Raw genomic sequence first — 11,073 nt, 5'->3', positions numbered from 1 at the left:
TGTAACAAAACACTAATGCTCCAGCCCCACCCCGCCCAACGCCAGCGTCTGACCAGGCATCGATGTCCTTTTCCAGTGGATGTATTTGTATTCGCCACAAGAAAGAGATGATAAGTATGTGACCTTATGGCTACCTTGGTAATCATGCAGCAATATATAGCTGTAATTAGATATATCAACATGGAGCAAATCGACACATGGTACAGCTTAAACTTATACAGTGTTATGGGTCAACTATATCTCAATTTAATTGTTTTTCAAGAATATATTTTTATCAAGAGCTCACCAGGTCCCGGCCAGGTAGCTCAGGTGGTTAGAGCATCGTCCCGATACACCAAGGATGTGGGTTTGATCTCTGGGCAGGGCACGTACAAGAAGCAACCGATGAATGCATAAACGAGTAGAACAACCTGATTTTTCTCTCTCTTCCAAAAATCAATAAATTGGGGGGAAAAAAACAAACAGCTTACCAGATGCCAGGAATGGTTCCAACAACTGTGGATACAACAGGGGACCAAAGAGATAAAAAATGACTACCTTTTGTAGCAGGACAACTCAAGAGTGTGTAGGGAAGGACGGGGTCAGATTGCGTCACCCACAGGGCAGTGCTTACTCAGGCCGTTCTTTCATTCCTTCAGCGGAAGTCTAACATGGTCTCTGAACAGGTGTTCCTGCTCACTCGTTCCTCACCCTCTGTTCGCCACCTCCCCCCCGCCCCAAGCCTGGGCTGGGTAGCTCACCCCAGCTCCTCACCAGCCTGCACTGAAACAGGGCTGCTTGTCAGTTTCCTCAAGTCGGGCATTTCCTGTGAACCACGCTGGTCAGCGACTTACTTCCTACATCTACCTGACTTGCTCTTACTGCAAATCCCTCTTACCACAGAAAAGCAATACTTTAAAAAAAAAGTCTTCACCTGAGGATATGTTTGCATTGACTTGAGAGAGACAAAGAGAGAAAGAGAGAGAGAGAGAGAGAGAGAGAGAGAAAGCATTGATCGGTTGTCTTCCATATGCACCTCGACCAGGGATCAAACCCACAGCCTAGGCATGTGCCCTGACTGGGGATCGAACCCACAACCTTTGTGTTGGGACAACGCTTGCAACTAACTGAACTACCCGGCCAGGGCCACGTATTAATTTTGAAGGGCTATTCAGTCTCTAGTGGTCAGGGCTCAAGTTCCTTCCAGTCCTGGGAGTGGTGTGCAGGCAGGATCTGGCTGTGGGGGTCACGGCTCACTCTCTCTACTGAGACTGGCCCAAGGCAGGACCTCGAACGGTCAGCCAGGCCATCTGGAGGCACCATTCCCACAGTGTCATCACGGCCGTCGCCCTGGGGCTGGCCACTAAGAAGACAGATGCCGGTCTCACCCCTTTGCCCGAGGGCATCTCCCACCCTTCCTGTCAGCCCTGGGCCCTCGAGCAGGAGAGACACGAGACCCGCAGGCTTTTTAAAATAACTGCACCCTTTAATGGCAGTAATACAATTATTGGATTAAGAGAGCACAGGAGAAAAGGGCAGGTGATGTTTCTGGAAGACAGGTACAGAGTACAAAAAGGGGGAGGGGGGAGAGGCATGCGACGATCATTGTAAAAATACAGTACGTTATATACATATTTGCACCATCAACTTTCAACTCTGAAATAGTATTTACATTTTTGTTACAATCCTGGTTAGAGAACAATTTTTCTTTAAAAGCTTGGCCTGATGGCTAATGAAAGTTTTGGGTGAATTCACAGTCCCATGAGGTTCTTAGGCTGAATATCCAAGAGGGCTCCACCTTCTATTTCATCCACAAATCTCCGTTTAAAAAAAAAGTATTTAATTTGCTTTTACAAAATAAAATTCTGAGGCAAAAATAACCAAACCCATCCCGCCACACTGAGGTCTCATGTGTGGAATGGCTGCCGAGGCTGCAGCCCTCCGCTCAAGGCCGACACTGGTGGCTTAAGAAAAAAGCTCATGTTAAAAAAAAAAACAAAAACAGAAAAGACACAGAGACACACTGACCCGACCCGATCAGACCCGATCAGGATGCACTGACCCTGCAGGCCTGCCTCTCCTGCCCTGGCCCCTGGCCCCAAACTAGGCTGTTTGTTCCCGGGGAGAGGGGTTTGCTACAGTGGCCTCCTGCGCCTCCACCCCAGGATGCTGGGAGGCAGAGCCCTTGGCCTGGGCCACCAGGTTTCCCCATTGTTAGCAAAGCAGAGAGGGGGCCTCCCGTGAGGTGGCTGAGCAGACTTGCAGGAGAGGCCAGCAGGGACTGCCACACAGGTGGGAGGGACCCCAGCGACACAGGCCTCGCCTGGTCCCCCCAGGCCATGTGCAGAGTGGGCCTCCTCTGGAGCTCGTGGACAGGGCTGGCCCTCAGGGGGGTCCTGGGGCTGCGGGTGCAGGTGTCTCTGCTCCCTTCCCTGCTCGGCTGGACACCCCCACCTGCAGGGGGCCTCCCGATCCCCCTCTGCCCTGGAGGGGACCCCGGAGCCCTGCCCCACCACGGCTGCTCTGCAGCCCTTCCCTCAGGCCCTTTGTATGGCAGTGCCCACCAGGCCAACCGCCTGACACGCCTCTGACCCTGTGACCCCGTTGCTTAGAAGCCGAACAAGGAGCCCCCGGGCCCTAAAGATCCGGCGCAAGGGCGAAGACAGCGGAGGGCGGGAACACTTTGCTAAAAACCAGCCAGGGCTCCTGCCGGAAGCCTGGTGGGCAGCCGCGCCACGGATCCTTGGGCAGTCCCCAGAGGCGCCCTAGCTTCTGGGGACCAGGACGGCCCCCGGCAGGAGGGGAGAAGGGCGCGGCCCGACAGGACAGGACAGGACAGGAGAGGAGCTAATACTGACGGAACACGGGGGTCTGTGAGGCTGCCCCGCACCAGCCACCACCTCCAGGCCCATCTTCGGGTGAGGGCCCGGGCGCAGGCTTGGTGGGGGGCTCCGGACGGAGGGCGGTGGAAAGACTGTGCGTGAACCCAGACGAGATGGCGGCAGGAAAGGGCCTAATTTCTTCCAGCCCAGCAGGGCCCCGGCCGCCTCCTTTCCTTCTTGGACACTGTGTCACCCCCGCCCTGCCCCGGCAGTGGGTGCTGCCAGCTGAGGCTCCAACTCGCCGCCTCATGCACCGCGGGGGAGGGGTGCTCAGTGCCTTCTCGACGCCTGCTGTGTTCCCTTTGTTCTGGGGGCAGGGTAGGACGAGGGGCCACACTGCCCAGAAAACCCCCTGTACCCCCAGTTTCAAGGAGTCCCTGAAAATCGGGGCAGCCAGGCAGAGTGCCAGCTGGGGACTTGCAACTGCTCACGTGCACAAGGAGGTTTTCTGGGCAGGAACCGGGCGCCCTGCAGCACTGACCAGAGCTGAAAATGGTTATATACAATTTATGTTGTCAAAAGAAAGTACTACTAGAGAGCGAGCGAGCAAAAGAAAAAAAGAAAAAGAGGAGAAAAGTAGAGAGAGAACACCCAGACCCCCCACCCCCCAAGCTCCCAGCTCTGGCTGCTGCGGGTAAGCAGCGCCCGGAGGGTGGGTGCCAGGAGCGCGGGTCCCAGCTCACCACTCACTACTGGCAAAAGGGGGAGGCCGTGGGGTCAAAGCCTTTAAAAACATCCTTCAGGGACCCTGCGTCCTGCTCGCCCTCGCGGGCCGGGCTGTTGCCAGCGAACGGGCTCCCGGAGCCCGTCTTGGGCGCCTGTTTCACGGTCCCGAAGAGGGTGGGCACCGGCAGGTTGTGCACGCCGGGCTGGGGCGGGGCGCCCTCCGGCGGTGGGGTGCCTGCCGCGGCGGCCTTGGGCCGCGGCCGGTTGTAGCTGTTGTATCTGTCCGTGGCTGCGGCCGGGCCCCCGTCCACACCGGGCTTCCCTGCCTCGGGCTGTTCCAGGGCGGACTTGCGGACGAACGGGGGCTCCTTGGCCTTGGCGGCTGAGCTCTTGCCGTTGCCCTCGGGGCCCTTGGCCTGGGCCCCCGCGTCAGCGGCAGGCTCTGCGGCTTTACCACCTGCGTTGGGAGTCCTGGGGTCGTAGAGGCTGATGCCGCTCAGCACGCTGCTCTGCCCACTCCCGCTGCCCTGGCCCAGCCCGCCGGCCGCCAGCACTCGGGGGTCGTAGGGGGCAGTGGCTGGGGGTGAGGACTCCCCACTGGGGCTGGCGGCTGGCGAGGGAGCTTCAGCAGAGCCGGGCTTGGCAGCGCGGGAAGAAGCGGCAGAGTCTGCTGGTTTCTGCAGCCGAGGGTCGGTGGGGGCCTTCCGCACCCGGGGGTCACTGGGCTTGTCGCTAGGGCCGGGGGCAGCAGAGGGGCCTGTAGCATTGACAGTCTTGAGGATGCGAGAGAGGAGCTCAAAGTCAGGCAGGGTGGAGCCGGAGGAGCCGGGGTCCGCGGAGGTGCCCGGGCGCTGCCGGGGGTTGGAGGGGCCTGCCGCGGGCGCCCGATGCAGCCGGGGGTCCAGGGCAGGCATGGCCTGCAGGGCCGCGGGCACCGGGGGCACGACGTCCTGCTTAGGGATGGGCAGGGGAATCAGGTCCTCGGGGTTCCAGAGCACAGTGCGGGCGAAGCTCGGCCTGCTCAGGGTCACGTCCTTCTTGATGTGGCTGAACTGCTGCAGCTGCGACCGCGGGTCCCGCAGCGGGTGCCCTGGGAGGGGGTCCAGGGGGATGTTCGCTGCCTTCTCCCGCAGGGCCCGCTCCCCTTCCTCCTCCTCCGCGAGGGGCGGTCCGGATCCCTTGGAGCTGCCGGGGCCTGCGGGACTGGAATGAAGGCCGCCTTCGGGCTTGGGGGCCGGCAGGGAGCGAGCCAGCCGAGGGTCCGAGGGCCCCGTGTCGCCCGGGCCTGTGCCGCTGGAGGCCTCAGCATGGCGGGAGAGCCTGGGGTCCCGGCTGAGGCGGGGGTCAGCCAGCCGGCCTCCTGTGGGGTGTCCCTTCTGGAGGCGAGGATCTCCGAGCCCACTGCTGCTCAGCTCCCCGATGGAGGCCTGGGGTCGGCTGGACGTCTGCTGTCTCAGGGTCTTAAGGATGGAGGTGACGCTGCTCCCACCCTCGTCCTCGTCACTTGAGTACCAGTTGCCAGTGTCACCTGAGAAAGAGCAGAGAGCAGCAGGGACAGGGTGAGTGGCCGCCACACGCACCACCAGCCCTCTGGGGCCCCGCGGCAGTCCACGGGGCACGCGCCTCCACTTCTCCTCTGAAAGAACCCCTGTCCCCTGCGGCTGCCACGAAGAGCCAGGGAGCTCAGGCTGGCCAAGGACTGACCCTGGCAGGTCCCTGGCTAACATTTCTGGATGCTTCCCCGTGTGTCGTCACTGTCCTAAGTGCTTTGTCTTGTTAAGTCTCACCACCACCTGGAAAGCAGTGCCATTAACAGGCCCACCTAACAGATGAGAACAGGGAGGGTGACCGGTGCCCCGAGATGGGGGCAGGGCCAGGACTGGGCTGACCTCCAGCCTAGGGCTGCCACCACCTCCTCACCCCGGGCAGGCCCCAGCCCCACGTGGCCACCTGTGAGCAGCTAGCGCTGCCTGAGCTCTCCCTGCACCTGGGGCTCACAGATACCTGCCCCGAGGCCCCCGAGACGTTGCCACGCTCCAGGGAAGGGCAGTCACCGGCTACGAGGCGTGGCCAGGTGGACAGACACAGAAACTAGCCCAATGCAGCCTCCTAGGAAGATAAAACCAGAGCCACCAGGAGAGGGGGCTACCCCCTCACCCCACTGTCCCCTCTTGCTTGCGGTCAGGCCGTAAACACCACTGTCCGCCCCATTCACCCTGTGGGCGCCCCAGGGCACTGCGCAGCCCACACAACCTGGCAGCTGTGTGCCCATGCGTCACTACTGGTCACGTCCACGCCTACCAGCTCCTCCAGCCCCATCCGTGATGGGGTCAGGGTCTCTCCTGACCCCCGAGACACAGAAGGGCAGCCCTGACTTCGGTTTCCTCAGGGACATGCAGCAGCCCCAGCCTGACTGCACGGCCCGAGGCAGAGGGGTCCTCCCTGGCCACAGGCTCCTTTACGGCGCAGAACCCGATCTGAGTGTCCCCACCTCTCCCGGCATGGCGGCCAGGGTGGGGGCCTGTGCCCGTCAGAGAAGCCCCTGCCCCTGGGGAGGACACATGCCTTCCTCATTCTCCCGGTCCTGCTTGCTGCTCTCAGCCAGCCTCCTCGCTCTCTCCTCCTCCTCCTGCTGCTTCTGCTGGATCCGCAGGTACAGGGCCCTCTGGGCTGAGGGCAGGAAGTCGGGGACACCGGCGCCCGGCTTCGGCCGGCCTGGGAGCCCTCCCTCAGAGAAGCTGTCGGGCTCCAGAGGGTGCTCGGGGAAGAGGTGCTCCCCAGGCTCCCCCGGCAGCTCTTCGTAGTGCCCGTAGTCCTCTGTGGCAGGGAAGAACCGAGGGCTCGTGTCGGGAAGGGCCTCGAGGCGCCCGCTCCGGCCCGCGCAGCCCTCAGCTGGAGAACCGCCCCAAGGCGATGGCGATGCGTGGGGATGCGCAGCCCACCCGCCCTGCCCTCCCGGGGCCCCCACGGGAGCCCCACCGCGGGGTGGGGCAGGCTAGCCGAGGGTGCAGCCAGGATGGGAATGAGGTTCACAGTGAGGGTCAGTGACACGGGCAAATGCTCATGACGTGAAAACAGGACGGAACACCAAAGGATGTTTATCAAATGCAAAGAAGAGGCTTTGGAAAGACAGACAGAAAACAGTCTCTTTGGGAATGAGATTCGGGGTAACAGAGGAGCAGAGAGATCTTTTCACTTTTTACTACACACACTCTGACCTGCTTTAATTATTTGCCATGAACACTAGTTCTATGGTTTGTAACAATGAAGAAAAACACTGTAGCACGTTGTTTCAGCCACTGGGAATGAGCCCAGTAAAGAAGGAAGGAAATACACCAAAACGTTGCTACTGGCGCATCAACCCAGAAGCTGAGGGTGATTCCCCTCCGCCTTCCCTCTGGGCTTCTGAGCTGCTGTACTTGGGGAAGGGACACAGCCCGGCTGGGCGGGGACAAGGGACCTGGAGACCGTGTGCATGCATGTACGTGTGTGTCTCCCACTCCCAGGGACGGAAAATGTCTAGTTAGTGCTCCCCCACAGAACGTTCTGCAAGGATGAAGTGGGCCATACAGCCGCCACCGTCCTCACGGGCCTGGTGAGGGACTGAAATGTGTCCAGTACTATCAAGACAGGGAATCTGAAATGTCATTCAAATTAACTGTATAGGATTCAAACTATTAAATGGGTAATATTTCACATGGAAAGCATAGAGCAAAAGGTGAAAGATCACCACCGTCTTCTAAGCCCCTGAACTTTGTAACATACGATCTTGATGGGCAAGCCCGACAGGCCGCACCCCAGCTCAGGCTGGGGACACGTGGTGAACAGGCCCAGGGCCACTGCGCACAGCTTTTCCTCCCGTGACTCGCTCAGCGGTTGTGCACGTGTGAGCGCAGGAAGGCCTCACAACGTCACGGCTAGGTCCTGTGACTTTCAGCGAAATAGTGAAACCAATTCTCCCCAAGGCTAAACTGGTGCAAGCCGAAGCTAAGGGCTGAGGGCAGCTTGCCCGCATTACCACGCGTGACATGGAAGGGAGCGTTACTGGAGCACCTGCTGGGTACTGCCACCACCGAACGGTGCCTCTGAAAGGGCACACTCCCCGACACAGGGACGGACATGGACTCCTCTCGGGCTGCGAGCTGCTGACGGCTGAACACACTGGCTTTCCTTCTGCTCCCAGCCCTCCGGCCGGGCAGGCACATTTAATATACATTTTTAAAGGTGGGAGGGGACTGCCGGAAGCAACTCACCCCCTCAAGCAGCCCACTCTTCTCACTTGGGAACATGTCACTCATCTTTCTAAAGCCTTGCTCCTCGCCCCAAACACCTGCTCTCGCGGCTTCAGGCACCATCGGGACGCCAAAGACGCTCGCACCGACCTACAGCCTGCCTGGCTCCGACACCCACAACAGGCCCGCCCGGCTGTCATACAGGTGCCTCTCACGTGGCCTGGCTCCCTCCAGCACAACTTCCTGGTCAGGGCGGCGTCAGCGCCCACAGAGTGACTGTGCCCCACGGGCAGCACGCCCTCCTCCCCCGCCCGCCTTGCATCGTAAACGAGAGGAATCACGTTGGCCCCATGGCACCATCTCCGAGCCGAGATGCCGGCCCCACTTCTCCCGGCCACCTCCCACTGCTACCCGGCTTGCCTCTGCCCAGGACTCCACGGCAGCCCAGAAGCTTCCCTGATTCCGCTCCTGCCCCACCATCCACCTCCTCTCGTTCCTCCGCTTGTACCCCATCATTCTTTCAATGAGGTCACCTCGCCATGACGACAGCCCCTGCACCGGGACTCCCCTCCCTTGTCCTCCCTCTCCAAGGCCCACGCTGCCTTGGCTTCTCTCAAACAAGCTGACTGGCTGGGGCCTCCGCCCGGCTGTGCCTGCTCCCCTCCGTCCCAGTCACTCCCCGTCACCTCCCAGGGCTGTGGCCCTGTCCCTCTCCCCCAGCGCCCCCAGCTACTTCCAGCAATGATCAAAGCTGCCTGTTTCCCTCCCCTCAAATGCACTCAGGCCAGGACCGCGCCCAGGGCGCCCATCCTTTCCAAAGGCTGCACACTAGCAGCAGCATCGTCGTTACCAACACACGTTCTTATTTTAACAAGGAAGGAAGGAGAGGAGAAAGGAAAATGGTCAGACGTGGGGACAAAACAAGCAGACTCACAAGGCCAACACTGGCAGCCCCAAGCCAAGAACTATCTGGAAGGAGGTTGCTTTGATGAAGTCACTTCAACCTCTTAGCCCGACACTGGTCCACACCTGCCCCTCTAAGTTCCCGCGCTCCTGACTCCAGGAACAACAAGCAAAATGCCTAAGAAACTAAAATTTTAGTGACAATAATCATAATACTCCTTTTGGCTTCAATAGGGTAGCGACTCTGTCACGAAAAACATTCAACCACTCATGGGACAGAGATGGAGTTGGAGTCATGCGGTCAGAGATGGGAGAAGAGAGGCTGAGCCTTCCTGTGTTCCACTGTGTCAGCCCAGCAGCCCCCCGGCCCCCCCGAGCCCTGCATACCTGGGTCCCCCATGAGTCCCGGCTCCATCTCCATGCCTTCCTGCTGCTGGTAATAGTTCTCATAGAAGTTCTGGGCTGGTGGGATGGGGGGCATCATTCCAGAATGTGGGGAGTCTCCAGGGCCATAGGGCATCATTGGGGGGCCACCAGGTCCCATGGGTGGGCCGGGGTTCATGCCCGGGCCCATCGGCATGTCAGGATGCATGTCCGGGTGCATGTCAGGGTGCATGTCTGGGTGCATGTCCGGGTGCATGTCGGGATGCATCGGACCTCCCATCGGCCCTGGGGGTCCCATATTGGGCCCAGGGCCCATTGGCCCTGGGGGTCCTCCGGGTCCAGGGAACCTAGGAGGAGGAAAGGGTGCCTGTGAGAGGGGCTGCAGAGGAAGGAGACGTGGGGGCCCCACACAGTGAGCAGCGGAGGGCTGGGCCCAGGCCTCCAACGGCTCGGAGCTGCAGGCTGCTCACCGGGCTCCCAGCGACAGGCCCGGCACTCACCTCACACCCAGCTTCTCGGCCAGCTGCCCCGTGGGCCGTACCACGATCTCAAACAAGGAAGGGATCTTCTTGTTGTACATGTCCTGCTGCTGCTGCAGCTGCTGTGGGGACAGTGGCTCGTGCACCGGCATAGGCATCTGCGGGGGCCCGGGGGGTGGAGGAGGGGGTGGGGGCGGGGGCGGGGGGCCGCCCTGCATGGGCCTGCCGTTTGGAGAGGTCGGGGCTGGGGGGCCGGGGGGCCGGGGTGGGGTGGGCAGGAGGCCCACGCCAGGGGGCGGTTTGGGCAGGGGGTTGATGCCCTGCTTCTTCAGTTCCTCAACTTCCTTCTCGTCCTCAGCACCTGCTTCTGCGTCATCCGCCAGCATCTGCGGTGGGAAGGACAGAGGCAGGGACAGTCAGGACAGGAGTCAGGCTGGGTGGACCTGCCAGTGCTGAGAGCTCGAGTTACTGAGGAAAACCCTAAATCACAAGATCCCGAGTGAAGGCCCTACAGCACAAGGTCAATGACTGCCAAGCCTCTGGCACGGAAATCACTGCTCCGCGCCAGTGCTGCGCCCCCTGTGACCGTGGGCCGGGCGCCACGCCTGTCCTGCAGCGAAATACACGTAACATAAAACACACGATTTCACCCCTTTCAAGCGTACAATTCAGTGGCATTAAACACATTCATGAAGTTGTCCAACTACCACTTCTGTGTAGTTCTAGAACTTTCCATCAGTCCAAAGAAGCCCCTTACCCATAAGCAGTCATTCCCATTTCCCTTCCCTTCAGCCCTGGCAACCACTCATTTGCTCTCCATCTCTAGAAACTTCCCAATTCTGGACATTTTATAGAAATGGCGTCCTCCAATATGGGGTCTTCTGTGCCCAACTTCTTTCACCCGGCAGGATGTTTTCAAAGGTCACCCACGTTGCAGTGTGTGTCACCCATTACTGCGGGCTAACGGGCCACTGTCCTGTTTGGATTTTAAGGGCCTCTCACTGCACGCGCCACCAAGCCGCAGCTCATTCCCACGACCCGCAGGGCCTGACGGCGGGGCGGGGCTCTCGGACACTGCACAGCACCCAGGAGGCTTCCTTTCCTCCCAGGGGGCCCAGGACTCCTCCTGCCTGAGCGCCCAGCCCATGCCGGTCTGCCGAGCACCGAGCTCTCCCCCTGCAGGGCCCGGCCACTCCCCAGGCAGGTGCTTCTCCCTCCATTCCTAACTGTGGGGCTCCTATTAAAGGTCCACAGAGCGACTGTCCGGCCGCCTGCATCCAGAGCTCTGCCCAGGCTCCGGCGGACGACGTGCTGCTGCAGCCGGGCTCGCTCCTGGCCCACCTGAAGGCTGCCCGACGCCCTGCGGTGCCGGCGCTGGGACCCAGCACAGGGCCCGAGACGGGCAGACGGACACTTCCACAGTCTGGATGTGAGCAGAACGCCTCCCCAGCGAGGACCTGAGCAGAAAAACACAGCAGGCCTGGCCGCTCTCCTCGGCAGGCTTGGCAACATTGGCCTTGGCTGGCGTCTGCGAACCTGGGTTTCGAC

At 60.6% G+C, this 11,073-nt stretch overlaps 1 protein-coding gene across 1 annotated transcript in view; it reads right to left on the bottom strand.

The window, feature by feature from the left end:
- Positions 1-3,470: 3,470 nt before the first annotated feature.
- Positions 3,471-11,073, bottom strand: part of ZC3H4 (zinc finger CCCH-type containing 4) — a 37,619-nt gene continuing 30,016 nt past the window's right edge. The window contains exons 12-15 of the mRNA XM_090261307.1: positions 9,547-9,911; positions 9,050-9,393; positions 6,093-6,344; positions 3,471-5,055 (exon numbers count right to left, since the gene is read on the bottom strand). Coding sequence (XP_090117433.1) covers positions 3,551-5,055; positions 6,093-6,344; positions 9,050-9,393; positions 9,547-9,911 — 2,466 coding nt within the window. The 3' untranslated portion in view covers positions 3,471-3,550. The remainder of the gene's footprint in view (positions 5,056-6,092; positions 6,345-9,049; positions 9,394-9,546; positions 9,912-11,073) is intronic.

Source organism: Furipterus horrens, unplaced genomic scaffold (assembly GCF_987537825.1).
Source record: "Furipterus horrens unplaced genomic scaffold, mFurHor1.1.pri manual_scaffold_13, whole genome shotgun sequence".
Classification (NCBI taxonomy): domain Eukaryota; kingdom Metazoa; phylum Chordata; class Mammalia; order Chiroptera; family Furipteridae; genus Furipterus; species Furipterus horrens.
The sequence above is the reverse complement of the archived record's forward strand: the minus strand, read 5'-3'. Positions and strand labels throughout refer to the sequence as shown.